Here is a 27,907-nt window from a genome sequence, read left to right on the forward strand (position 1 = left end):
ATCCTGGGACTTGTAGTCCCCAGACTGCCAAGAGGGGGCGAGGACTACAACTCCCAGAGACCCGCGGGACGTCAGGCGGCCGCTTCGGCTTCCCTGTAGCCCAGCCGGTGCAGTTGGCGCGCAGCTCCGCAGGCGTCCCGCGCGCTGGGGGGTGAAAGAAAGATCGGAGGGCACTGAGGAGTCCCGGACGGCTGAAGCACGGGTGCCTGCGTTTTCACCCAAGTGCGAGGCCCTTTGGGCGTTCTACCCTTGCCTCCATCTTGCTCATCCTGGGCTTTGGGGGGCAGTAGAGTTGCTTCTTCTAGCTCCTTTGCACTGGAGCGCGCTGCTGGGAGACCATGCCAACACCCCGGAAGAGGCTGGCTGGAGGAGGCCCAGGTGAGCTGCACCAGGGCTGCGAGAAAACATCCCTGTAGAAAAGTCTTTCCAAGGCCTGTTGTGATGTGTTCACCTCTGCTCCGTGCTTGTGGACAGACTCCTGCGTGGTTTATCTTTGAGTCCATCACCCCTCTCCTTGCTTATCCTTACCGCCAAGTTTGCTACTCAGTACCCCCTACTCTTCATTCAACAGCTGCTTTCTTGACGTGCACTGGCAGTACAGGGTGGCACACACTTAAGTAAATCTGCAGTTTGTACCTTGGGGCGGTGTGTGTATGTGGTGCAATCAAGTCAGAGTCCAAGAGGCTGACTTCCTACAGCTATTTTAAGAGGGAGGAGAATTTGAATCCAGCCTTGAAGGAAATGCGAAAAGGCCATTTTTATCCTCAGAAGGATGGGTATCATACACAGAGAAGGTACAAAGCAGCGGCTCCCTAGGGCAGGGCCGTGGCCTCAGACTGGCTGAAGCCCAACTGTCTGTTGAATAACACGTGGTGTTGGCAACGCACTTGTTACCTGTTCAGGTTAGGGAGGCATGCTGCGAGTTCACAGCACTAGACATCCATAGATGTTTAATGACTTGTAGAAACTGTAAATTAGGACATGGCAGTCAGTGGAGCCAGCCAGACAGGAGGAACGGGCTCTTGATTTTGGAGGTGTGATGGAGCAGCAGTGCTTTCCAGGTGGAGAACAGAACATCTCATAGGTTATGCAGATTAGTCAGACCAGGGTTAGGGTAGCTGAGAGCTTGGGGCCCATCGTACAGCAAAAACTTAACAAGTATTAGTTGTTGGGTCTAAGTACTTGTCCCCTAATTCTCTCAGAATGAAAGTGTTAACCATGTCTACAAGGTCCTGAATTTTCCCAGCTTCTCTGTACCTTTAAGGAGCAGAAAGGCCAAGAAGCATGGTGTGCAAGGAAACAAGTATGAGATGGTAGTAGTGGTTAACATTGGAAATTACAGCGCTAGTCACTGCATAAATGTGTTATCCTATTGCATTTTTAAAACTCCAAGCCTCTGAGTTTCCTCAGTCAATGGAGAGAGCGAAGAAAACCATTTATCAACTGCTGCCAGGAAGAACCTAAACAGCCTTGTAAAATGTTAGTGAAAAGGTAATCTAGAAGGTATTCTGTAGAGTGCATATTCTTGCTAGTTTTTTTTTTTAAATCGGATTATCTGTAAGGTTGCGGTGGTAGCGATAGTAATTGGTGGAACCAGGATCTGAATTCAAGCTTGATGCAGAACCTAAGCTTTTGTCCATGTGTAACACTTGTCAGCAAGCATGATGGATATTTTTTCCCTTCTCCCATTGCAGAGAAGCGATCTGAGAAACGTTCCAGAACTGAGAACTCAGGTGAGGCCTCAGATCAGGTGGACAGCACAAGCCCCGAGAAAGCCTCTACAAACCGTGAGAAGGCTCCAAGCAGCCATTGGCTCATGAAATCAGAGCCAGAGAGCCGGCTGGAGAAAGGTGTGGACGTGAAGGTGAGACTGTACTACGGTCCCTTAAGATGGGAGCACTGCAGGGTTCTGCCACCAGCTGCTGAGGTCTGAAGGACTAAAGTGAAAAAAAGAAATCAGGATTATTATCAACTGATTCTCATCTGAAGTGCATGGGGTTGGAAGTGTTTCAGACTTGACTTCTCTGCTTTTGTTGGTGTTCAAAGCCTTTGGGGAGTTTGTTTCATGTCCAGGCAGAGGGAGGCAGAAGTTTTGTGCAAAAGGCCAGGCTTTGGGTCTTAAGAGTCTTTGCTGAAAGTCTGCCCTTGTAGCAAAAAGTAGATTTAAGAGGGAACATAAGCAAACAGTTGTGGTTGTGTTCAGGTAAAACTTTATTTACAGAGTCCAGCAGGAGCTAATTTGACCGGAAAGCTACAACCTTCTAACCTCAAAGTTGGTATAGCTGTTCCCTTACAACTTGTCTTGCTCCCAGGTGTGTCCCTGCCCACACAGAATCCACGCATACCACTTTACATGTGGGAAATATATATACACTTATTTTAATAATAGCCTTGGGAAAAAATAAAAGTAGAAAAATTCCAGAAGAGATGGATAGTACTTTAATAAGTGAAATGCATATAACGAGTAGGATATGTGGCTTATCCATTCAACTGATTCTCTTAATTGCCAAGGATGACAACATAGCACAGCTTATTTCTGTCCACCCGGCATCAGGGAGTCTGTGGACCTGCATTGCACTAAATGACCCTGTATTATGGTCAGTACCTCTCAACGTAGAGGCCAGAGCTCTGTGCTTACAGATGGCCCAGCACTGCTTGACGAAGGACTTTATTTCTTTTTGCCTAGTTTGGTATTGAGGATCTCAAAGCACAACCCAAGCAGACAGCATGCTGGGATGGTGTTCGCAACTACCAGGTAAGAGGGTAAGAGACAGGGCGCCCAAGACCTAGAACCCCATGACAGGACTGATGCCTGCCCTGTCACGACTTACTCCACAATGAAACCTTTTGCACCGTTTGGTTTTTCTCAGAATCCAAACCTAATAATAAGAAAGAATTCATAAATACTTTAGTGACATTGCCTGTATGGAACTGGCAGAGCAGAAGCATCTTTATTATGAATTGGAGGCAGGCTGCAAAACAGAAAAAGCCAACTATTAAAAAGCAGACTTTGTTTTTGCTAAAACTTAGCAGGGAAAGAGAATTCTTATTTATCTTGCCCTGGGACAGGCTCGGAACTTCCTTAGAGCCATGAAACTGGAACAAGAAGCCTTCTTCTATCACAGCAACTGCAAACAACCGGGCATCGCAGGACTTATGAAGGTTAGTTGATGGTTCTGCTCTCAGTCTCTCTCCCTCCAGGAAGATATATATGTATAGTACTTAAGAGGCTTAAATTAGTTAACAGAAAAATATGTACCCTCCTTTTTATATCCTTTCACAGCAAATCATGGGGAAAAACTGACATGTGGCACAGAGGAAAACTATGGCCCCTTCCTAGAGGACAGGGATTGGAAAAGACCATCCTTCCTTTCAGACCCCATTAACACAAGATTTCTCTGCAGGTCTAAGCTTTGGTCTCTCATTTTAAAAATAGGCTCGATGGGATAGTTCCTCCAAGCTAAAAGGTATCTGCATAAAATTGTTAAAATCCATAGATGGGAAAAACCAGTGGTTCCAATACTGGACATATACCATTTGGTTTTAGGATATACTTCTATACTTTTATAAAACCAAGGTTGATTTTGGAACTTTACTTGCCTTAAACTATGTATTATATTCAGTCATCTCAGCAGCCATGGGCTCAATAGCCATGTGCAGGGTGGTAAGTGAAGGGTAGATGTGGATTCAAGTTGGCCATGCAACGGGTTGTACAGATAAATGACTGGACCCTTTGGTTTGGTTTCAGATTGTGAAGGAGGCTTACCCAGACCACACACAGTTTGAGAAAAGCAGTCCCCATTATGACCCATCCAGCAAAGAGGACAACCCCAAATGGTCCATGGTAAAGACTGACTGTTCCTATTTATTTCATGTGAAGGGAAGACTGGACAAAGCAGGGAGGGAGAGGGCCAGGTGTTGTCATGTCAAGGAACACAGTGCATTTGTTGCCCTTTAAAGGTTTTTCTAACTTTGGGTACAACCCTGACCTTAGTTGTTTTCTGTAAGCAGGACAAGTACAAACAGCTGGATGAGTCTTTGTTCTGTATGCTTCTGTCACGTAGGTGGATGTACAGTTTGTTCGGATGATGAAGCGTTTCATCCCCCTGGCAGAGCTCAAAACCTATCACCAAGCTCACAAGGTCACTGGTGGCCCCTTAAAAAACATGGCTCTCTTCACTCGCCAGAGACTGTCAGTTCAGCCCCTGACTCAAGGTAACAGCCAGGGCCTGGGCTTTATGCTCCTACCACCGCAATGACCCTGGGAATCCTTACTTGGGCAGGGTGTTAACCTCCGCGGGTCGTCACCTGTAAAGCCACAGGGAGAGAGTATATCCAAGTTACCTGTAGCTGTACATGCAGTACCCAGCAGTGTTTGGCACTTGGTAACTTGGTGGTTTCTGAAAGAACAGCAGCATTGCTTCTGTCTCATGGATAAAACACCTACTGGTGTCCGGTAACATAAGCCCTAATTCTTCCCCTCCTTTCTTCTCTTTCTGGTAGAAGAGTTTAATTTTATTTTGAGCCTGGAGGAGAAGGAACCAAGTTAACTAAGACACGTTGCGGGCACAGGCAAGACTCCAGAGAAGTCAGGTAGAAGATGTGAGACTGTTGCATAAATTCCCCTGTGGGCTGCTGTGTACCTATGTGGGTTTGGTGACTTGTTTTCAATAAAACACTCAAATTGGAAAGCTGATCTTCTAAAATAGTCTGGGCTGGCTTCTTTTGCCCCACAAGATGCCAAGACTACCTCTGCCATCTTCCTTCACTATTATCAGTGGTGACGCAGCAAATCGCAGGTATGGAACCTGTGTTATCCTGGGATGTTATCAGCCACTGTAACTGATGGTTGGTCTTTCCACGACAGTCCTTCTCACCTGCTCCTGAAGCCATCTGTGATCCTCAGAGCCTTAAACCATGAATGGTTTCAAAATAAGCTGTCAAGCAGTGGTAAAACTGCTTCTCTTCTACTTCCCAGGGCACTCCCCGTCACTCACTCAGAGTGCAGGTACTGTTGCCAGAGTCAGGGCACATGTCTGTCTTTCTGGAGTGTCAGAGATGGGACAGTGTAGACAGAAGAGACGACCCTGGTGGACCACCGGCACAATGCTTCCAAAGCCACAGGGGCCTCCTTTAATTAGACCATTAAAACAGGTGTTCTTTTAAATACAGCCATTGAAAAGACAACACATTAAGAAACATGTAAACACTGCAGCTGCTTAATTACAAGTTGCACTGCTTGGTTTAGTACCTAAGCCCTCCCAGGAACGGGGACCTTAAAGGAGGGTGGGGCAGAAGGCTCCCCTCACTTTCACAGTTGGACAGACAAGTAGAATGGGGGTAGAGTACAAGAAAACAAAAGACCTGGCTTGTACACCGCTCCTGAGAGAAAGCAATTCTATATTCTAATTCTCCCCGGAGAAAGGTTGAAAGTGTTAGGGAAGCCGGACGAAGAGCTTATGTTGTCAGTTGGTAGGCAGAGGAATGGACAAGTGTTTTCTAGTGAAGAATACCAGCAATTAAGAGGAAGGCTCCTGGACTCTGAAAAGGCCAGGGCACACAGAACCCGCCTCCTTCCTACATTCGAGTCTTGCCTCGGTCACCGACGGCAGCAGGATGTATGCTTCCGTCCCCCAGAGATTGTGTATCGCGGCTGAATTTGGCCCAATGTGGAGGAACAGGCCCTTGTTGCCCCCAGCCTCATGTATTGCCCAAGGCTGTCCCAACCAAGTCTCCTCTCTGATCCAAGAGCCCAACCCTGATTCCTAAAGAAAAGGGGAGATCCTCAAGTTCCGCACTAATGGAAAGACAACACAGGAACCAACCTGTGTACTTTCCAAATTACTGCAAACTTAGACCGCCAAATATTGGACTTCCTGTCCAGCAGGTCAGCTTGGCCTTTCTATAAGAAAAGAAAGGCCAAAAGGAGGGTGACTCCTGGCCATTCCAAGGTGGTGCAGAAAAGGATTATTAGCAACTTTAGGAGTCAAGGCCCAAGCCCAGAGGAACAGAGGGAAAAGTGCCTTCCTGTCTAGCATAACAAAGTATACCAGATTGTTTGCTTCATGTGTTTTCAAATGAAAAATACCAATGTTTACAGACTTGGGTCAGTCAGCTGAGGAAGATGAAGACAGAATTTGGCAAGCATAATTATTCAGAAGTTGGGCGGGCAGAATCATCAGCCAAGGCCCCCATCTCCCTCCCTTAACTTTACAGGTTGAGGGGTGCAGGGGCTTGAGGTGGGAGTTAAGAACAGAAAACTCTGCAAGCCCCAATCCAAGAAGTGAAATGAGGGCAGAGAGCGATGAGGGTCTGCTCTTGGGAGACCAAGGGACCACAGCCCCTTCCTAGGATCTGTTACAGAAGACAGACCATCCTGTTTAGGGTTGTTGGGGTACAACAAGCAGTACTCCTTAACCATCGGACTGGGAGGTTCCCAAGTGGAGCGGCCACACAGTGAAGGCAACACTTGCTGTGCACTGACCCCTTCTTCCGCAGGGCGTCTGGCTGCACATCCTGGGCTTCACGCTGCTGCATTTCTTTTGGGTGAAGGATCCCTCTCCTGGCTTCTGCCCCAGGACATTAGCGACGATCCGGAGAAGGTGGAGAAGGCATGTGCCCGGGTCCCCGCAGAGGGAGGCCAGAAGGAAGGTGGCTTGTGGAGACTTCAAAGCACCACATACAAACTCCCAAAGAGGTAGCTTCCCGATCTTGAGGCTCCCCGTCCCCCAACAAGTCAGGAAGGGGAGACCCACCTCCTTCTGCCACTGCCTCGGGGACAGCAGAGGGAAGTATAGGACGTGACCACCCAGGGCCCCATGGGTGGCTCAGAATCCCAGGGACAACTGTGGACCCTGAATTAGGAAGCTCCAACAGCCGGGAGACAAGAATGCATGCTTACTGCCTTCCTTCTGTTAAGACAGGAGGTTACCCCACAAGGAGGACCTTAGCAGAAGGCTGACTCCTCTGGAACGCTGTACCACCCAACCCCCTACCAGCCGTGGAATCGTAAGGAGGCTGCTTCCCCACCCATGCCCCTTAGGTCCTCCAGAGAAAATAAAGTCAAAAACATGATTTGTTTTCAGGTTGCCAGTAGCAGTCAGCTGAGTCTCACCCCATGCTCTCCCTCCCCCAGCTGCTGGTGTTTAGTAGATGGGGGTGCTGAGGTGCAGCCCAGCAGCTTCTGGCCCTGGGGGCCTACTGCCTGCTATTGTTGTCAGACAGCTGGTTGGGTGTCCGCACCTCACCCAGGGAGGTTGTGCCCTCGAAGCGCTGTGAGGCAATGGCTGCCTGGTGGGACATGCTCTTGCGAACGACGTCACCCTTCCGCCACAATACCACTTCCTGCAGATCAGGGAGAGGGGACAATGCAACACTTGAGGAGGAGGTAGGGAAGGGGGCTCCCCAAAAGCTCCCAACTTTGTCCTGGAAACTCTTGGATAAAAGAACTCTGTTGCTCTCTCGCCAGAGGCCGTGGCTGCTGATTCCTTCCTGTCCTTACCATGGGCCACAAGATGAGGGTGGTTACAGCAGTGAAGCTCCAGAAAACAGATTCTGGGTATCAAGAAGGAGCTTCATTTTTGCTGTGGAAATCTGGCTAACCTAACATTACCATCTCTTGCCATGGCAAGTGACATAGACTTAGGTTAGAAGCTTCCTCGCTGCTCCATTCTGCTTGGTCTGTCGGAATCGGAACCTGACCTCTCACAGGAATGGCAGCCTCTCTGTTGTGTCCCCAGGGCAGCCAGGGGTTTGGAGCAGTGGCCCTTGCCTCACCTGCTGCTTGAAGTAGCGTCGTTCTTCCTCATCTATCAGCACCAGGTTGAGGTAATAGCGCACAGAGAACTTCTTGTTGATGTCTCGCATGGTGGGTGTGAGCTCGTACCCTGCTAGGAAAAGCCGGATCGGGATGGACTCTCCTGTTGGGAGCAGAGAAGGAATCAGAACAAGGGGCAGAGTGACCCACTCTGAGCACAGTAGGTGGGATGCCACCGGCCTACAGCCGGCCACACCACAGTGAATGCCTATGGCTGCAGAAGGCTGCACTTTGTTCCCTCGCAGGAATGCCCGTGCCTCCGGAAGGCTGCACTCTGCTCCCTAGCAGGAATGCCCATGTCTCCACGGAAGGTGCACTTTGCACCCTAGCAGTCAGCTGAAGCAGAAATGTGACAGGACTTTAGTCCAGGTCCTGTGGCCCCTGAGCGTCCTCTCTGCGCCATCGTACTGAGAACAATGAGGAGCGGCCACGTGCACTGCACAGGGACACCTCTATGAAGCACCACTGACAACAGGCAATAGGTCTAGTTAGTAGGTCTTCAGGAGGTAACTGTCAAGCCCCCGCTGACCCACCATGCTACCCCGCAGTCTCAGTGCCAATGCCAACTCCCTGCAGCCGAATATGTGTGCCCCTGAAGTGCAGTCCTGCTGCCAACACAGAAGGTACAGCAGGAAACAAATTCCTCGTTCTGTCCCTTGTTCTCCAACAATCAGACTCCTGAGTCAGTCTGCTTCTTTCTGTGGACTGTGTGATATTTTAGGTCACTTCTTTCCTGTTTCTTTTCTGTAGAGGAACAAAACCAGGGCAGTAATTCTACTGAGCAAGGCCAAACTATAAGGTCATCCAAAGCTAGATATAAATGATCTTTTAGTTATCTGCTGTTTCATGTTATTTCTCAATGCCCCATTTCAGTTGTACAGGGAAAACAACAGCTGGATGTGGGTGCACACATGGTGAGAGAAACGGAACCTGAGAGAGTTTGGAGAGCTGTTTGCCCACCAAGGCCTGGCGTGGTGAGGGCCAGGAACCCGATGCGAGTGTCTAGCTCTTCAGGCTGCTGCATCCTTGACATGCTTTCTCCTCATAGATCAGGCTGCCGAATAAACGGAGTCAAACTCTGCAAACATCGAACACTTCAAAATGAGGGGATATTTCTCAAATGTTATGCAGCCAGTAAGGAACAAAAGTGACTGCTGGGCCCGGTGGCGTGGCCTAGCGGTTAAAGTCCTCACCTTGAACGCCCCGGGATCCCATATGGGCGCCGGTTCTAATCCCGGCAGCTCCAATTCCCATCCAGCTCCCTGCCTGTGGCCTGGGAAAGCAGTCGAGGACAGCCCAAAGCCTTGGGACCCTGCACCAGCATGGGAGACCCAGAAGAAGCTTCTGGCTCCTGGCTTTGCATTGACACAGCATCGACCGTTGCTCTCACTTGGGGAGTGAATCATCTGACGGAAGGTCTTCCTCCTTGTCTCTCCTCCTCTCTGTATATCTGACTTTCCAATAAATAAATAAAATCTTTAAAAAAAAAGTGACTGCTATCCCAAAATAACTACAGCTGGTTGCCGGCAAACAAAAAGTTGCCCTCTCCCTTCGCCTCTGATGTGATGCTAGCTCTAGAGGGTGAGGAGGGACCATTTACATTGAGCTTCCTTTGCTGTGTGCACACCTGGTAGTGTGGGCCAGTTCTTTCACACTTGATGAATATAATCAGAGAACGAATCACCCCCATCTGAGCTAAGAAACAAAAATAATTTCTGTGCATGCACCTCTTATTCTGAAGCCAGAAATAATGTCAACATGTCAATGTAAAAATGTAAACTTTTTAAGCCTCTGGCAAACAGAGACTCTTCACATGGAATTTTAAAAAAGAGTTAGGACTCAAGACTAAATGTCAAGCACCAACCCGGAATGTAAAGGAGAGCAAAGTGAAGCTCTTCCCGACAAAGATGGGGTAGAAGCCTCAGTGATTCTTCCTGCTTCATTGGCATCCACAGTGCAGAGACTAAGAAAGCACGGGTCAACAGGACACCTTTCTTCAACCACGTGCTCCCTCTGGCTGTTCCCACACTGCGTGCAAGGGCCTGGGCAGGGGCCTTACCTCGCACTGGCGCCCCATCCATGATCTCGTACTTGGCTATCGTGTCATTCTCATGGTACACGTTGGGGCCAGTGCCCGTGGTCTCCCGCTTGATGATGTCTATCTCCATATGTTTGATTTTGATTCTCACCAGTAGAAAGTATATCTTCCCTACAATGACATCCTTCAGGTGGTATCTGAGGAAGACGAAGGAAGAAGGGTGCTGCTACAGTGGCTGGCTCCTCACCATCACAGCCATGCATGTCCAGGTATAGCATGGCGCAGAGCCCCGGGGTCCCTACCTGTGCTGCTCTAGTAAAATGGTTTCCCAGGTCTTGCCCACTCAAAGCTAGGTGAGTCATATCCCTATCACAGCTCCATGACCCTACTGCAGCAAACAATCCTGTGTGCCTTGGCCCAACAGGCCAGGCAGGGGAAGGAGTGTGGGATGAGCTGATGTCCTGCTGCCTCAGGGCCTGTTCTCTAGGCCTGGTGAGCTGTTTCCAGTTTCATCCCATTGCACAACGTTTCCAGAGGCACTAGATTATTTTCTCTGGGTCAGTCAACAGTCGGTCTGTATGTGCAAGCCTTATGTTAGGCAAGAACAAAGAGGACAAAGTGCTCAAACCTGAAGCTCATGGAATATCAAGTGCTGGCAGGGACTTTGGCATTTAGCCACCTCATGCTATAGAAGAAAAGGAAATCTGGAAGAGGATAACTCGACTACAGCATAACTAGGACAGAGACAGGAGGTGAACCCAGAATCCAGTTTCCTCAGCTCGCATGCTTCCTCCCACTTCACATCTGTTCTGCTCAGCTGATGGGTAAGACTGCAGACACTGCATAGATACCAGCAGCAGTTGACGGGGGATGCTGGGAGACCACAGGCTCCAGGGACTGTCAGACACAGCAGCGTATATGAGCCAGAAGACCTGCTTTTGGACTGAAAGGAAGCAGAGGGCATCGGGACTCCAGCCTGGTTGTCTCACCTCCCGTTTCCTGTGCTTTTGTTTGAATTCACTCAGTTAAAGCCCCTCATTTCTCAGATGAAAAATCAAGGCACAAAAAAGTTAGAAGAAACTTTAGAGCAACTTGTTAATACCAGAAGATCTGAGTCTAAGTCTTGGGTTTTTTCTATTACATACAATGTATATACGCTCACACAGTGCAGCCTGCTATGAAGGAGAGAGGCAGCCTGGAAGGATGTGGCCCCTGACCATTTATAACTAACTCTAAGAGGCATCTTTCAAAGTTGGGCTTGGGTATACTTTTAATGACTGTTAAAATCTCTTAGAGGTAGCACTGCTGTCTTCGTCTTGGTTGGGCATTAAGAAAGCCATACTGAGCACCCGGACAGTTAGGAAAAGAAGGCTGCACCCTTGCTAGGTCCAGATCTGCCTTCCTTTCAGCTTGCCCAAGTCCAGTTCCACACGTGGAGCCAGGCCAAGAGGGTCAGTGCTGGGTGCTCTGGTTATTTACTGGGCCAGGCCAAGAGGGTCGGTGCTGGGTGCTGTGGTTATTTACTAGGCCAGGCTAAGAGGGTCGGTGCTGGGTGCTCTGGTTATTTACTGGACCAGGTGGACAGGGGCTATTTCAGGGACTAAGTATGTTCCCAATTAAAACAAGAAACAAACTCTCAGTGCCTGAAAAGGTAAGCCATCTGGCTCAGCTCCAACTACCCACAGCCTCTGGATGAGAAAGCATTACAGTGGCACCACAGGGCCCTGGTTAGGTTACAGGGGCACCACAAGAACCCTGGTTAAGTACAGGGGGTGAGGGGTAGCACATGAACCCTAGGAAGGCTACAGGAGCACAGCACATGAACCCTGGTTAGGTCTGGGGGGCAGTCATGAACCCTGGTTAGGTCTGGGGGTGTGGGGAGCAGCACATGAACCCTGATTAGGTAATTTTTGTGGATTTTTTTAAGCTCCCTTTGCATAGAATACTTATTCAACTTTTAGATATTTTATCTCCAAACATTTTCAGGTAAGTGTTTAAAATAGATACTTTTGAACCATCAGACTGTGATTTATCAGCAGCTACAGGATTTAAAATTCAAATACAAAATACAGCTTAAAACAGATGGCTTCCTGATGAGACAGGATACTTTTTCAACCTTTACGACAGTGCATCCGGTATCCTTTACGACAGTTCATACAGTTCAGGGAGGAAGCAGCAAAGTTAGGGCCAGTGGCTGCTTTCCGCCCCTTGCTTGCTAAATACGTCTGTGTGGAGGGGAAACATGAGATAAGTGGTGTTCTGAAATTGGCCTCGTCAAAAGAAAACAACTATACCAAGAATCACAATCAAATAACCCTTAAAGTTAATGCAGGCTGAAAGATACCCCAGGGTGTTGAACTTAAATATACAGTATAATTTAACACAGTCGTCTGGGATTTTAAAAACTTCTTTTGACTTCAATCTATCTATAACTGGCTGAACACACACCTTTACCATTCACATTATGTGGTCTGCCTCCATGGCATGCTACCATGAAATGCCTCAGTCACATCTCCCTCAATCCTCTCAACTTGTCTTGGGACATGGGACACTTACTTGGATTTATTATACTCGAACTCAATGTGTAGGCAGTCCTCAATGCCAACCTCCATCTTGATCGATGAGTTCAGTTCTGGGTACGTGCTGAGCGTGTGAACTACGATATCCATCTCTTTGACAACATCATTGAGGCGGCGGCTGATGGTGGCTCGAAGGAAATAGCTGGGGAAACCAATGAATGAACATACCCAGTTTCCAGATGCCACCCAGAGTGGCACCACAAGACCACAAGAAGGGGCACAAGAACCCCGATTATGTACAAGGGATAGGTGGGCAGCACATGCACCCTGGTTAGTCTACGGGGGGAGCAGCACCAGAGTGGTCCACTTGGGCAAACTCATTACATAAGTTCATTCTTAACTTTCAGGAACTTTATACCCCTTTACAAACCCTCCTTCCAGGAAAAAACAATACGCATATGCATCTATACACAAAAATCTGCAACTCTAATTCTAGAGAATTCCATGCTGGTTCCCCAAATCCCACTGTAAAACCATATGCCAGGTGTTTCCGTATGCTGTTCTTGGGCCCTGTGTGCCCCTGCCACTGTAGTCACAGGATGTGGTTAAGAATTTTTTAACATATTGGTTACTCAATATCAAGTCAAATTATTCCATAATGTGGCAAATTGTTGTTGATGTTGTATTGTGGCTTTTAATTGATCGGGATGATATTCTGCCAGTTCTGCCTTCAGACCAGAGATGGTCTCCTCAAGAAACTGTTGGATTTATCTGGACAATAAGATGCTGGACTCTATGCTTGGTATATGTTTGCAATGAAAGAATCTTAACTGAATTTGAACTGTAATACTGCAACAAGGTGTAGGAATCCACCATGGGCTGGACTTCCTTTGTAAACAACTCTAGGAAGTTAAATGTTGCATTCATCCTACTTTTCAGCATTTACAAGCCTGACCCGAGATACAATTTCCTGTGCTTCCTGACCTTTAACTTCATTGGAGGGTCTAGAAGAGATAGACATATCTGTTAGCCAATCACAATGTTGTTGTACTGTCAGGATTGCCCTTCTACCTGTCCCCTTCTCCTACACAAGCTTGTGACTTCTCTCAAATATGTGGACATTCTTCACCACCAGTTTGTTTCCAGTATTTCTGCTCCAGAAGAGCACTGTCACCTCACCCCTTGGTGTTTTCAGGGACTGCTGAGACCCCAAGGCACTGCTTTTTACTCATTAAAAGATGAAGGTCTTCCCAGTGAAAACTATCTTCCTTCTCTGCTTTGTCTTGTTTCTGACTTGAGGTCTAAAAGTTCTGCTGTCTTCAGCATCCTACTCCTTCAAACAGCATCCCTGTCCCTCAAGACTGCTCTCCTGCATCTAGCATGATGACATCCAGATGCTCTGGAACGATTTCCAAATGATTCTTACATGAGAACCTTACCCTGGCATCTTGATCCTTCTATCTCCCCTATTCACTCCTGACTCACTCCAACTTCCTTCCCTTCAGAGAGCAGTGTCACTAGTGATTTTACATCCTGCGCTGACCACCGTGGCCTCAGACTGCCTAACTTTCACTCAACACAAGGTGTGGGCTTCTCAGTTTCCAAATCCAGTGGCTTTTCCTTCTGTGCGAGGTAAAACACTTCTTTGTCCTGAAACACTGGTCCCATGGCTCCGTAAGGGCTGGTGGGCCTTCCTCCTCTTCCTCCCATTCCTCTGTGGGTGCCCAAAAACTATCTAGGAGCAAACAATTCATGACTTGACCTACCTTCCTTCCTTCTTTCCTCCCTCCCTTCCTTTCTTTCTTTCATAAGCACTGCCTAGGAGCAAACAATTCATGACCTTCCTTCCTTCCTTCCTTCCTTCCTCCCTCCCTCCTTTCCTCCCTCCCTCCCTTCTTTCTTTTCTTTTCTTTTCTTTCTTTTCTTTCTTTCATAAGCACTACCTAGGAGCAAACAATTCATGACTTTCCTTCCTTCCTTCCTACAATTCATGATTTTCTTTTCTTCCTTCCTTCCTTTTGTTAAAGATACAATTCATGACTTTCCTTCCTTCCTTCCTTGCTTTTTTCCTTCCTTTCTACAATTCATGACTTTCTCTTCTTCCTTCCTTTCTTTCTTTTGTTAAAGACTTATTTATTTATTTGAGAGGGAGTAAGAAATAGATCCTGCATCTACTGGCTTACTCTGCAAAAGGCCACAAAGGCCAGAGCTGGGCCAGTCCAAAGCCAGGAGTCAGGAACATCATCTGAGTGTCTCATGTAGGTGCAGTGGCCCAAGACTTGAACCATCTGCTTTTGCCTTCCCAGGTTCATTAGTTGAGAGCTTGATCAAACCAGCACCCATACAAGATGTTAATGCTGCAAGCACTAGCTTTACCTGCCACTCCACAGTGTTGGACCCATCAACTGTCATTTCTAATATTTCCTCTGTCCTCTGCAACACGCTTGTGTTTCCATTACCAGGTGATTTTTTACACTTGTCTATACTGTCAGCACCTCAAATCCCTCTCTACAAAATGGATCATCATGATTTCTGAATTGTTTCTTCCTCCAAACACTTTCTGTCTCCACCTTCAATGCCACAAGCCTCTGCTCATTAGTGCATTCTGTTGGCATCCACTGAGCTCCTCAGTTTCCACCTGTTCCCACTGTGTTAACCAAACTCAAGTTCTTAAGGCCTTGCTCTGTCTCTATACTCCTCTCCACCAAGAGACTACCTGTAGACTTTTTACCACCTCTAGCATTCTGCATCAAAGTGCCAGTCCAAGCCCTGGCTACTCCTTTTCTGATCCAGCTCTTGCTAATGTGCCGAGAAGGCAGTAGAGAATGGTCCAAATGTCTGGAGTTCTGCCACCTATGTGGGACATCCAGAAGGATTTCCTGGCTTGGGAATTTGGTTTGGCCCAGTCATTGAGACCACCTGGGAAGTCAGTCAGCAGATGGAATATCTCATTCTCTCTACCTTCTAAATAAAGAAAATAAAATTTTTTTTAACTTTTATTTATTTATTTTTTTAACTTTTATTGGAAAGGCGGATATACAGAGAGGAGAGACAGAGAGGAAGATCTTCCGTCTGATGATTCATCCCCAAGTGAGCGCAATGGCCGATGCTATGCCGATCCGAAGCTAGGAACCTCTTCCGGGTCTCCCATGCGGGTGCAGGGTCCCAAAGCTTTGGGCCGTCCTCAACTTCCTTAAGTTCATCCACATTGTAGCATATGACAGCATTCTCTTCCCTCTTTTTTTTTCTTAATTCTTTATTTTATGACACACTTTAATAGTCATTGGGGTTTCCCCACCCCTCTCTTCCCCCTTAAGAATGTATAGTAATTTGCTGTATATCTCTCCCTTACTTTTTAAAAGATTTAACGACCAGGATTCAACCAGTTCAAATCCATGAACTCCATACAAGCCATCTCTACGGGTGACAGGGGCCCAAGCGCTTGGGCAATCTGCTGCTGCTGTTCCAGGCACAGGATTGGAAGTAGAGAAGCCTAGGACCCAAACTGGTGCTCATGTGGTACACTGAGGTCACAAGTGGTAGGTTAATATGCCACCATAATGCCTGCCATATATATATTTTTTATCCACTTGGCCATTAAAGGACATAACTTGCTTCTACTTTCTGGTTATTATGAATAATATTGGTATGAAAATGAGTGTGTAAGTATCTGAGATCCTATTTTGATTTTTTTTTTTTTTTGGAAATATAACTAGAAGTGGAATGTGTGGACCACATAGTAATCCTATGCTTGATTTTCTGAGGAACTCTCATACTGTTTTCAACATTTTTCTTTCTGACATAAGAACCTTGATGGGACAAGTGCTGAAGCAGAATGGGTTAAGCTGTTACTTGGGGTGCCTGCACCCCATATTACAGCGTTGTTTTTCAAGTCCCAGCTGTAGTCAGTGGCCCAAGTCCTTGACTCCCTGCAAGCCACACGGGAGACTGGATGGAGTTCCGATATCCCAGAATCAGCCACGTCTGCAGGCATTTGGGGAGCAGAGCAGCAGATGGAGGGTCTCTCTCCCTCTGTTTCTATCACTCTGCTTTTCAAATACATAAATCTTAAACCCTAGCTGTAGGCAATGGTCTAGGCTGCCTTGTACCTAGGCAAGTGTTACACTGCTGGGAGAAAAGCAGCCAACAGCTGGTTGGCATCGTGGACCTGATTAATGCCAAATTTGTGTTAACTGTACCAGTGTGCCAGCACAGTTGCCTATTCTTTTTTTTTCAATTTTACTATTATGATTTTTTTTAATATATGGGGGGATTTGACACTGTGGGCCCCCAGCCCAGGTTGCGCCAGTCCATGCAAATGCCATTTGGAACTGTGGGCCACTAGCCTGGCTCAGGTTGGCCCATACAAGTGCCATTTGCCGCAAGAAACCTCATGTGCTCCTGGGTACACAGACTGTGGGTTGACCAGGGAAAAGAAGAAAGAGAATGTGGGGAGGGAGGACGGCTGAGGGAATATGTTGCAGGTGAGGAATGACTTATGAGGGACTTCTGTTGACAAGGCCACTGTACTTGCTGACCATGGAATGGATGTGTCAGGACTGGGCCTCCATAGTGGCTCAGACGGAGCAGCGGACGGCATGCCCAGATGCACAGGGAGGCTATGGACGTCTACTGGGGTCGGTAGAGGATATCTGGTGTACCATAGCAGAGGAAGGAAGGCAGAACAAATTGGTCAACTACCCCAGCCAAATGTTGTTACCAAATATCTGGGTGAATGGAGACACTAAGGTGGACTATGTCAGCCAATGGCCCTTGAAAGGATTTCCTCATCCTTGGACCTGAGAGACTGACAGCATTTCAGAAGCACTGAAACCACCTGAGCAGAACCTTCGGGGCACACTCCACATCAGGTGGCTGTTCCCCATCCCTGGGTACTGAGGTGGCTGGGAGGCTGGCTATGGCTTCTCCGCTTACTCCCTCCTTCCCCCAGATACAGGAAGAAGAAAAAGGAAATTTGGAAACAATGGTCTCATTCATTTTCGCCTAACTCTTGATCCTTCCCACCCTAACCAACTATGTAAACATCATCAAAATAAAACTAAATAGTATTTTTAAAAGGAAAACAAAACTTCACAAAAAATATTAGACAATAATAAATGCATAGTGAAGCCCAAGGGATAGCTTCTAATAAGCTTCACCCTAGCTGCTCTCAGAGTGCAGTCATGGAACACTGTTTTGTGTGGGCAACACCAGTACTGGGACCTGTGTGAGAAGAGTGGGGGCACTGCTGTGGTGGGAGACAAGACAGTGGGATGCAGGCAGGGAAGGTTCTATAGGCTAGAGCAGCCTGTGCCCAGTCCTTCAGAGGAAAATGGACTCCTCTTGGGACCTGGTCGGGTATGCAGGGTAACACACGAGTATGTTTTATTTCTGTGACCTCACCCATTTACAGGGATACAGCTAAGCGTCTGCAGCTGCTATCTAGTCTTTTTTTTTTTTTTTCTTTCACTCCTGAGGCCCATCTTTGGAGTTCTTGTGGACGCAGTAGCAAAACAATCCCGTGTACTTACAATGTACTCTTAATTAAAAAAAAAAAAAACATATCACACTGTTAAGTTTTATTTTCCTACCACTTCTAAAAGAGAAGACAGAATCAAATCCAAATCTGTGGAGTCCCAGAGCCCACAGCCTCATTGACACCGTGTGGCTCTGCTGGGCAGCAGGCAGGTCCCAGCCATGACCATGGTGGGCCCAGCAGTCACAAAAACTGACAACTGCATTTCAAACAATTTTATGGACTATTAAAAACAGCTAAAACTTAAATTATATAAACTTAGACAAAGTAACCTGAAACAAAGGCAATGCATACTGAAAAGCCATAGTCTCCGCATTATTTCTCTGTTTTCTGGTGCTCTTTGCTCTCTGTGCAATGGGAATGCTGTGTAAACATGGCTACAAGCCTCTCCCTACCTCTCTGCTTCAGGGGTACCAGGCTGGCAGGCTGGAGTGCAGGGTGCTGGGAGCTACCTATCTACCCTACAGAAACTCAGTGTTACAAGCCAGGGGCTTCTCTCTCACAGGCAGGCAGCTGCTGAACAGAGACCTGCATGTCACAGCGCAAAAAGCCTGGCCCTCTCAGTAACCACCTGCAGGAGTTCCAAGCAGGGTTAGCTTCCAGTCTCCTCCACACATGCTGGGTTGGGAGCACCGTGCAGAGCACTGGGGATGACTTACCGCAGCTTCACATTCTGGCCTGTGTAGGACTCATACGGCTTCTCTACGTGTGTGAATTCAAAGTCAAAGGCATGCGACTGGGTGATCTCTCCAGGCCGAGCCAGGTCCTTCACCAGAGACACAAACTCATGGTGGTTCCCACGGTCATAGTAGAGTTCTGGAGAGAGAGCAGTGAGTCCAGCTATCAGACCACAGGCTCCAAGGCTGCCAGTATGAGGCTTCTGGAAGACTGAGCCCTGACACATCCCTCCAGGCTTGGGTCTCGATCTCCTCTCTTCCTCGGATTACTGCTCCATCACTGCATGCCACACGGGATGCTGGTCTCCCTCCTACCCCTATTCCCAAAAACTTAGATTTTACACAGTGAACTTCTGTCGTACAGGAGTCATTTTTACTCCAAGACAGTATGGCAGCATCTTAATCAAAATCAACGTTGCAGCCTAGTACCCACTGGTCCTCGTGAGAGCCAGGTTGGGTGCAGAACAGGCTGGGCTAGGTTTTGACTCCTGTCGAACCATGGTAGAGCTGTGTCTGGGCATGGACCAGGTATTGCTGGGCTGCAACACCCAACTGTAAGAACCAGAATGGGTATGGGCCAGTTGAGCAAGACCATGTTCTTACCAAGACAGAAGGTCAACCTGGGCCAGGTCAACCTGGGCCAAGTCAACCTGGGCCAAGTCAACCAGGGCCAAGGACCCAATGGTGTGTGTGAGAACTACCACAAGGAGAAGTCTCGATAGAGGAACTTGGGAAACTGCTTCACTGGGATGTAGTCTCTTTAGGTGAGCACAAGAATCAAGGCAAGGAACAGCCCAGACCATGCCAGGTTTCAGTAGCCGCAGGCATACATGCGGATAAGGTCTGGGGACAGAACTGTCTGGGCAAGTTCATAACACCAACTGGCATATCTGAGATCAGGACAGGGTGCAGCAGGAGCCAGATCGGGCCACAACACCAGCCAGTTCACATTAGGGCTGGGACACCGATCAGGCTGGGCTGGGTTAGGCAGCAGCATCCATCAGCAGGAGCTGGAACAGGTGGCAAGCTAGACCAGGCCAGGATGTGCAATAAGATTGTGGATATTGAGGTGAGGTGAGCCATGACAGCCTGGGGTCAGCATGTGCCAGGTTCGTGAGTGCTGGGGTGTGGGATCTTGCAGGACTTGGGTCCTAGGACCTACCTGCATGGTGGGGCCCGGATTTGTGAGCCCTGGGGATGGGGAATCTGGTGGGACTCAGGTCGCCTAGCCTGGGTCCTGGAGCCTGCTTGAGAGGTGGGTGCCAGGTTCTGAGCCCCAGGGATGGGGGATCAGGTGAGGCTTTGGACAACTGGCCTGGGTCTTTGGACTTGCCTGCAAGAACACGTCCTCCTCAGTGAAAAAGGCGGAGCAGTGGACACACATCCTGATGTAAATGGAGAATATGGCAGCTCATTTTGTTCTATAGCAGAAGAACAGAACTAACTGGACAACCACCCCAGTCAAATGATGACAGCACAAAATCTTGGTGAACGGAGACTTGCGGCTTACTGTGTCAGCCAATGGACACTGAGAGGACTGCATCATCCTTGATCAGTGAAATCGACAGCATTTCAGAACCATACAAACCACTTGGGCAGAACCCTTGGAATATGCACACATCGGCACCCTGGGTGTATATCAGGTGGCAGTTCCTCTTCCCTGGGTACTGGGACATTTGGAAAGTCATGTGGCTTCCCCCTTTATCTTACCCCTTCCCCCAGAAACAAGAATAGCAAATCTGGAAACAATGAGTTCACCCAGTTTTACCTAAACCTCGATCCTTCCCACCCTGATCAACCATGTAATTATTATAAAAAACAAAACAATTTTAAAACAAGAGACATCATGGATGCCAGCATTTTTCAAAAGGCCACATTTCCTTCAGCAGCTTTCGTTTTGCATATTTCCAGCTTTGGGAAGGTTTTGTAGTTATCCAACTGTCTTGTCCTTGTAATTTTGTGAGGCACCTAGACAGACCTCATCAGCCCAGTTCGTGGAGAAGAACACAGAGGCAGGGTGCGTGTCCGAGTTTGCCTGGGCTAGCCACAGAACTGGCTGCAAGGCTGAGGTGGGAGCAGGCTTCCTCTGGGACCGCCGCTATTTCTGGGCTAGGACACAACCTACTTTACAAGGTTCTGTGAGAAGCAAAGGAGGCAATGTGGGGAAAGGATGCAGAACATCATCTAGCAGACAGCAAAGACTAACATGAATGGCTGAGAGCTACTGCTGCACTCCAAAAGAAAAGCGTGTAGCCCACCTGACCATCTGATGGTGGAAGTTTTCATTTGATTCTCTAAAGTAGTCCTCAAAATTCAGTGTGCGCCAGGACCACCGGGGGACCGGCTGTAGCACAAGGCTGGACACCACGCTCAGAACCTCTGGTTCAGGTTGTCTGGGTGGAACCGGGGGAGGGGTTCATATTTCTTTCTTTTTTTTTTTAAGATTTATTTATTTATTTGGAAAGGCAGATATACAGAGAGGAGGAGAGACAGAGAGGAAGATCTTTCGTCCGATGGTTCACTCCCCAAGTGAGCACAACGGCTGACGCTATGCCGATCTGAAGCCAGGAGCCAGGAACTTCTTCCAGGTCTCACACACGGGTGCAGAGTTCCAAGGCTTTGGGCCTTCCTCGACTGCTTTCCCAGGCCACAAGCAGGGAGCTGGATGGGAAGTGGAGCTGCCGGGATTAGAACCGGCACCCATGTGAGATCCTAGCGCGTTCAAGGCGAGGACTTTAGCCACTAGGACACGCCGCTGGGCCCAGGGGGTACATACTTCTAAGAGAGTCTCTGGGAGGGTAGGGAGCACCCTTGGAAAACCATGGCTCTAATTAAATCTATCCTCTTCAGTTCTGGTGTTTCTTTACAGGTAGCAGCTCATGGTGTCTGTTCTGCAGTGTTTCCTAGCTCCTCATATTCTGCTACACATCTTACCAGATCTTTCTTTTCATTCTGAACCGAAGACCTGTACCCTCAGCTGCCGTGAACACCCCCAGCACCTGACCCTACAGTAATGCAACACTGCCACCTTACAGTTCAACTTACTGCGCCTCATATATTTCTGGGCTCACGTCCTGTGCTAAACTTGCAGCAGCACGGCAAGCAGCACGTGGAGCAGGCAGAGTAGACCTGCTGCTTCCTGGAGGTAGAGACTCGTCCACAGAGAGGGCTCTTGGGGACCACTGCCCACGATGTCCAGCCCTGGATCTCTGAGAGCACTCAGGGCTGAGGGGGACTGCACGCTCTGGGTACCCGAAACAGAGCCCTCATTTAGGACCAACGCCTTCCTGGCCCAAGAAACCAGACTGCTTTCTCCCAGAACCAAAGGTGTTCGGCTCCAGGGGCACAATCATTCCTGGAAAAACTGTTTTATGTGGTGGCTTGCAATCTGCACCCGTTGCTGGTGGAGGAGTCCCCTCGATCCACTTATTCAATAAGGAATTTTTTCCACTACATGGAGGGGCATTCTGAAGCAGAGGGGGACCCTGTCACGATACTCAGTTAACCTGTGAAGGCAGCAGGGACATAGGTAATCCCTACAATGTATTTTCTGGTCACAGTTTGTGGTTGACATCCTGTATAGCCACACTTTGATTAATCTTTATTACAACGTGCACCTTCTCTTTACACACTAAATGGTTTTAGCAGTGGATAGCGTTCTAGGCAGTGAGTGATAACCGCACAGAGCCCTGAGATGGGTGATGACAATGTGTAACTGCAATTGGGAACTGAACCCCTCTCTTGGGAACTCAGCACTTCAGTTCCCAAACAACAAACTCTGGCCACAGTTTCGAGGTACAGAGCCATATGGAGGAAGATCTCCAATGTCTGTGAAATTCAAGTAGAAAATCCCAAAGTCGAAAGAAATATGGGATGAAAGGATGGAAAAATACACAAACGTGATGACACAGCTGAAAGGGAACTGGAGAAACAAACAAACGTGAGAAGGCCTGAGGCTGGCAGCATTGGAGCGAGCGCCTAGCAACAGTGCAGAATCCGGCAGGAGGCGTGACCCCGCAGGGGACCTCGGCCAGCCGTCCTTCCCAGCCCTGCAAAGCATCACCTTCCCTTTAGCACACCTCCTCCTGACCCCACATTAATATCCAGTCCTACATCAAATGTCATGGGCGGAAGAGTAGCCGGTGTGATCTGAGTAGGGCTCACCTGGACTCTTTAATTTATCACTTATAAGCTTTTACAAACATTGATGTGCCAAGGGACAGCAGCAGCAGTAATACTTTGCAATTTGCCAGAAACTCTGGTTTTCTTCTACATAAGTTGGAACAGAAAATCCAAGACTGTTTTAGCAAGAATTTGGGGCCCTTTGGGACCATAAAATGCCTCCATTCCAGCCTAAAGAAGCAACCACAAAATCATGCCCAATTCTCTCCTAACACCAAAGTGCTCCAGGGCCAGACATTTCAAGTTTGGAGGAGGAACTGGTAGGTTTTATTTAAGGTAACTTCTCTGTCCTGAACTTCCTTCTTAGTCTGACAGGAGGAAATAGCTATTGCATTCAGGATGCTTTCATGGCAAAACTTGCCGTTAATGGCCAAGAAGTGAATTGGCCAATTTGGAGGGAAACGGAGCTAGGTTTACATCACAGGCTGATCATGTGACAGAAGCCCTGAGACTCCTGCTGGCTCAGGGCCACATTCAGTCCAGGCCTCACGCTGCTCTTGGAAGAGCCTGGTCGTCTGATGTTCCCATCCATGTGCTGGTTGGCCAGCTAACACCAACATATCTGCATGCTGGTAACTTCAGCCTGTATCCAACACTACTCGAGGTGGCATTGCTCCAAACTCTATCAAGTGGACCAGGATCCATTCATTTACTCCCAATATGTGTGTTTTGTTTTTTAAAGGTTGATGAACTGAGATGCACAGAACTCTAGGTGCAAGGCTGATGTGGTACTGACGGGTTCACGTTAGAGGACAGGCATGCCTGTGTGTCTGTCCTGTGCAGGCTTCATCTTAACACTGTATTTGGTTTATGTCGCCCTGTCAGGACCATAACATGGGCCCAGTATGTCTTACAGCTTCTACCAGTGTTCCCCAAAGGATTCTGACTACAAAATAGTCTCTCCTCTCATCCTCACATTTCTTCCCATGATGCTGTTTATGTGCCATGTGTCTTTCTCAAGATGCGAGCCATTGGCTGGTGACTGAGCCAACCTTTCCACCCGGCCTGACCCAGGAGATACAAGAGAGTAAGATCCCACAGTTGCAGGCAGAAACATTCAAACTGTGAGGACGAGGAGCTGGGTACGGGACTGAGTGCACCTCATCCAAAGAGCTCGGCCCAGAAAGCTGTAAGATTTCACAGGCGGGTTATTTATTTATTTATTTATTGGGGGGGGGGGTGACTGACATGGGGAAGGATTGGAAAATTCGCTTATTACCAACTGTGCATCTCTAATCCGAAAGCTTGAAACCTCAAACTTTTGCAGTAACACATCGGAACTGGGGTTTTGTATTCGGCGATCTTCAGATTAGGGATGTTGTGCCAGTACCAAGAGAAACCAGCATCGATGTGGCATGGCAGAATGAAAAAGAAGTTGTAAAAGCAAGCAACTAATATGGGTTTGAGGCTTCCCTAGCCCAGTTCCCCCGGTGGGTTCACACTGGTCATGGGTCATCCCAGCTTTCAACAGGCTGCAGCTCTTGGCTTGTCAGGGCAAGTAGGAAGCCCACATACCTAATGGTAACTAGGAAAGCCAACATGTACACCCCATTACTTCATTAAAATACTCCTGGTTTATCCTGCAGGAGATAATAGTAAAGAAATAGTTTCTGTAACTTCTTAGCCACTAAGACTAGACATTAGCTGCCAGACTCTTGATGTCACTGAGAAAGACAGGCAAGTTTAAGGAAAAACCAAAAGCTAGTTTGAATCTTTTCAATTCCTGCTTGAGACAGGATATCAATGGTGTCCCTGGAAGAGCAGGTCAACCTGGGCAAGGGAGGGAAGGCTCTCTGGTGGACCAGATGTTGCCGACAAGCTCTGCAGCATGAGTAAGGGCCTGGCTAGATGGTCATGCCTTATGGAAAGATGACAACATACAAAGGAGGAGAGACTAACATTCCAGAAAGGTAAGGTATTCTGAGGATGGTACAAGTCCTGAAGGTGAAGGATTAAGGAGAAATGAAGCCTGAAAGAAAGATGGTGATCTGATCTGGGAGGATTTAGCTATAATTTCCCCTTTAAACAGAGTCCAGAAAACAATCTTCAGGAGGGGGTTAACTGCCTTTTACAAAGTTCACTTTTCACCGAGCATGACAGAAAACGAAGACCAGCAAGGAGCCTGTGAGAAGCAGGAAGAGCACCTGGGAGCATCCAGTGGCTCTGTCCAGCAGGCAGCTCCAAATACAGGTGCGGAAGTCGGCAGAGAATCTGAGTCAGGACAATGACACAGTTCAGGGGCGATGAGAACACAAGAAGACACTGAAGACACTCGTTACAGGAAATATGGGACAGGGCACGTAAGTTGCACTTCTTCCTGTCTGCCTCCCAAACCCTCACCCAAAATTAGTGAGGAAGAGGGATACAGTCAAATGACATCAGCTTCGTTAGCCTCATTCGCATCGCCCGTATACAGCCAGACCTCAGACCCCGACGGAAGTTCCGCCCACTTCACAGTCTAAGAACTCAGTGAAGGATAAAACCACAAGACCACAAATCAGCAGTCACTCACCAGCCTTGCTCTGGTGCCCTGAGATCAACTCATGGAGCCTGCTGCAGACATGCGACATCTGCTTCTGTGGGGGCCAGGAGGGGACAATAAGCAGGCTGGTCCATGTTATACATTAAACGTATCTGAAAAAGCTACCTGCAATGCCTTGTTTCAGATCAAGGAACACATCCCGGAGCCTAGGAACAAGCATCTTGCATGGCACTCTGCCTTATCCCATCACTAGGTTCTCACGTAGCCGCAAGTCACTCAGTGTGAATGGACTACTTCAAACACACAGCTGGGACAGGCCCGCGTGCCCAGAGCAAGTGCTCTAAGGGGCTGACACGCATACTCGCCACAGTCACAGCAAGGCCATCCAGCGCAGGATGGAGGGGAGTGGGCAGCAGGTCAGAGACACAGAACTGCACCTGTGAAGTGAGAACATCACTGCATCACCTGCTTTGATTTTCACATAGGATCCATGTTGGGGATGTGACGTCCAATTCCCCCATGTATTCAATCTTGCCTCAGGAGATGGTATTAGTCTTGCCGGACAGCTAAGGAAGCTGAGGCCCAGGAAGGGGTCTAATTTCCGCAGAGTCCCCCTGTCACTCAGTCCACAGTGCTCAGGGTTCCGGGGAAGAGTTATTAGATGGAGCAACACAAGCTTCCGAGGCAACTGGGCAGGGATGTCTGAAGATGAGAAAGCCACAGGAGGACCAGGAGCAGGAAGAGCCGGCAGCCTCCCGCTGACAGCAAGGCGACCCTGCTAGGGTCCTGCCAGTGTCTGCAGGAACTGTTCTGCATTGTGTGCCACACATGGACACCCTTACCACCACCCATGCCAAACATCGCTGTGTCCACTGGCATCACAAAGACAACAAGGGATTTGTCTTACAATGACTACTTCCACGTGACTACTTCACAATCTCAGAAAAGGCTCTGGCTGCTTCCTGTCTGTTCCGTGCCTCTGGAAGATGGAGACAAATGGCAGATGTTACTGTGGTCCCTATCGGGGGTCCATGTTACTGTGGTCCCTATCGAGGGTCCGCCTGGGACCTGGGGGGCGGGGCAAGGCTGGCCATGCTGCCACACCTCTGGTGACAGAAGACAGCACCTGCCTCTCCTCACAGCCCCTTTCCTGGGCCATTGGTATTCCGGTTCCACAGCCTACCTGCAGCTTCCCAGTAGCAGAGGCTGTGTGGGCTGCACAGCCAGGCCGCTGAGTCCCTGCTTCCTACCCTTGTTGCTATGTTGCACGCCCCAGAAAACGGGAGTGATCCAATTCTGTGCTACACCCTCAGGATAGGAGCGTTTACAAGCTTCCCCAAGTCAGTCTTAAAAGCAGTGGTACGCATACAGAGAGGGGGCGTTTGCGGCCCACGGGAGTATCCACAGTGAAATCCGCTGGGGACTGAACCGCAGAAACGGAAGCACCCGAGTATTTTAAAGCAGGCAAGCACTGGCTATCTCGGGATGACAGACATAGCAATCCTAAAGGGTAGTCTCCCCCAAAACCCGCTTCTTAGCCAGTTACTGCCTTTGGTTGTCTGCTTCTAACCATGCACACACCGCTTCGAATGCGTCGAGAGCGATCGTTGCCCTGTAGCTCGCGTGCTGGAAACATCGTCCCTTTGTCTTTACAGAGAAAACCAGACAGTGGAAAACCAGCGCTACGACACCCAAGACCGAGAAACGTGGGTCAGTTAAGCAAGAGAGACCGGGGCTGGACACCACCGCTCTCCAGCACGTGCTGCCAGGGCGCGGCAGGGCCCTGTCCCTACCACTCCAGGTCACCGGAGAACCCAGCGCCGCAGAGGCCAGCTCAACTTGGGAAGCCACAGCCGCGGCCGTCTGGAGCTGTGCCTCCACCTCCAGCCCTGTGCACATCCACCTGCAGGCTCTGACAGCAGAGTCGGGAGCGGGCGGCCACCAGGGGCCCCTCCTCCAGGGCGCTCGCTGCCCACGGGAGGCCGCAACCCAGGTCAGCGAGGCAGGCCCGGCCGGGGCCCAGGTCACTCACCGATTTGCCCGATGAACTCGATCTTGATGCCCTGGTGCTCCAGCCGCTTGTTGGGATTCTTGAGCGCAAGGCTCACCTTGCCGGAGACGGTCTCCCCGTCGTAGAAGAGAAAATATTTCTCCTTCTTCCCGTCCTCCGTCTTATGCTCGGCCCGTTTCCGACTCTCCGCATCGTTGAGCAGGATTTCCACCTCCACGCTCTGACCGAAGCCGAAGAAGCTCATCTCCCCGCGGGGCCGCGCCGGGGCGCGCGGGCAGGCTGCAGGGCCGCGCGGCCTGGCTGCGGTGGCCGGCCGGGGGGCGACCCCCGGGGGCAGTCAGCGAGTGTGGGCTGCAGCGCCCGTGCACTGCGCCGAGCGGGGCGGCCCGGGCTCCGCCGTGCAGCCCTGGGCAGCGCAGTCCCGCAGGGCCGGGGGTGCGTGGCCGGCAGCCAGCCAGCCGCCCAGCCTCCGGGCCAGCCAAGCCACCCAAGCGCCTCGGCGGCTCCGGGCGGGGCACGGCTGAGCGAGGGCAGCTCCCGATGCGCCGGGGATGATGTGCGCAGGCGCGCACGCCGCCGGCTCCCCGGCTGCGGCCTGGGGGCCTCCGGCAGGTGTGCTCAGTACGCATGTGCGCGGGGAGGAGGA

The 27,907-nt window shown here is 49.2% G+C and overlaps 2 protein-coding genes across 2 annotated transcripts; one reads left to right on the forward strand and one right to left on the reverse strand.

The window, feature by feature from the left end:
• Nucleotides 1-100: 100 nt before the first annotated feature.
• Nucleotides 101-4,691, forward strand: THYN1 (thymocyte nuclear protein 1). The gene is made up of 7 exons (XM_040992649.1): nt 101-378; nt 1,695-1,864; nt 2,687-2,755; nt 3,070-3,162; nt 3,749-3,844; nt 4,065-4,215; nt 4,504-4,691. The coding sequence occupies exons 1-7, from the start codon at nt 339-341 to the stop codon at nt 4,548-4,550; spliced, it is 666 nt and encodes a 221-aa protein (XP_040848583.1). The 5' UTR covers nt 101-338; the 3' UTR covers nt 4,551-4,691.
• Nucleotides 4,692-5,104: 413 nt separating this feature from the next.
• On the reverse strand, nt 5,105-27,729 carry VPS26B (VPS26, retromer complex component B). The gene is made up of 6 exons (XM_040992648.1): nt 27,283-27,729; nt 18,569-18,725; nt 12,411-12,575; nt 9,876-10,051; nt 7,777-7,919; nt 5,105-7,344 (listed from the first exon to the last, which is right to left on the reverse strand). The coding sequence occupies exons 1-6, from the start codon at nt 27,503-27,505 to the stop codon at nt 7,198-7,200; spliced, it is 1,011 nt and encodes a 336-aa protein (XP_040848582.1). The 5' UTR covers nt 27,506-27,729; the 3' UTR covers nt 5,105-7,197.
• Nucleotides 27,730-27,907: the final 178 nt, after the last annotated feature.

This window comes from Ochotona curzoniae, unplaced genomic scaffold (assembly GCF_017591425.1).
Source record: "Ochotona curzoniae isolate NIBS_2020 unplaced genomic scaffold, NIBS_Ocur_1.0 contig_832, whole genome shotgun sequence".
NCBI lineage: Eukaryota > Metazoa > Chordata > Mammalia > Lagomorpha > Ochotonidae > Ochotona > Ochotona curzoniae.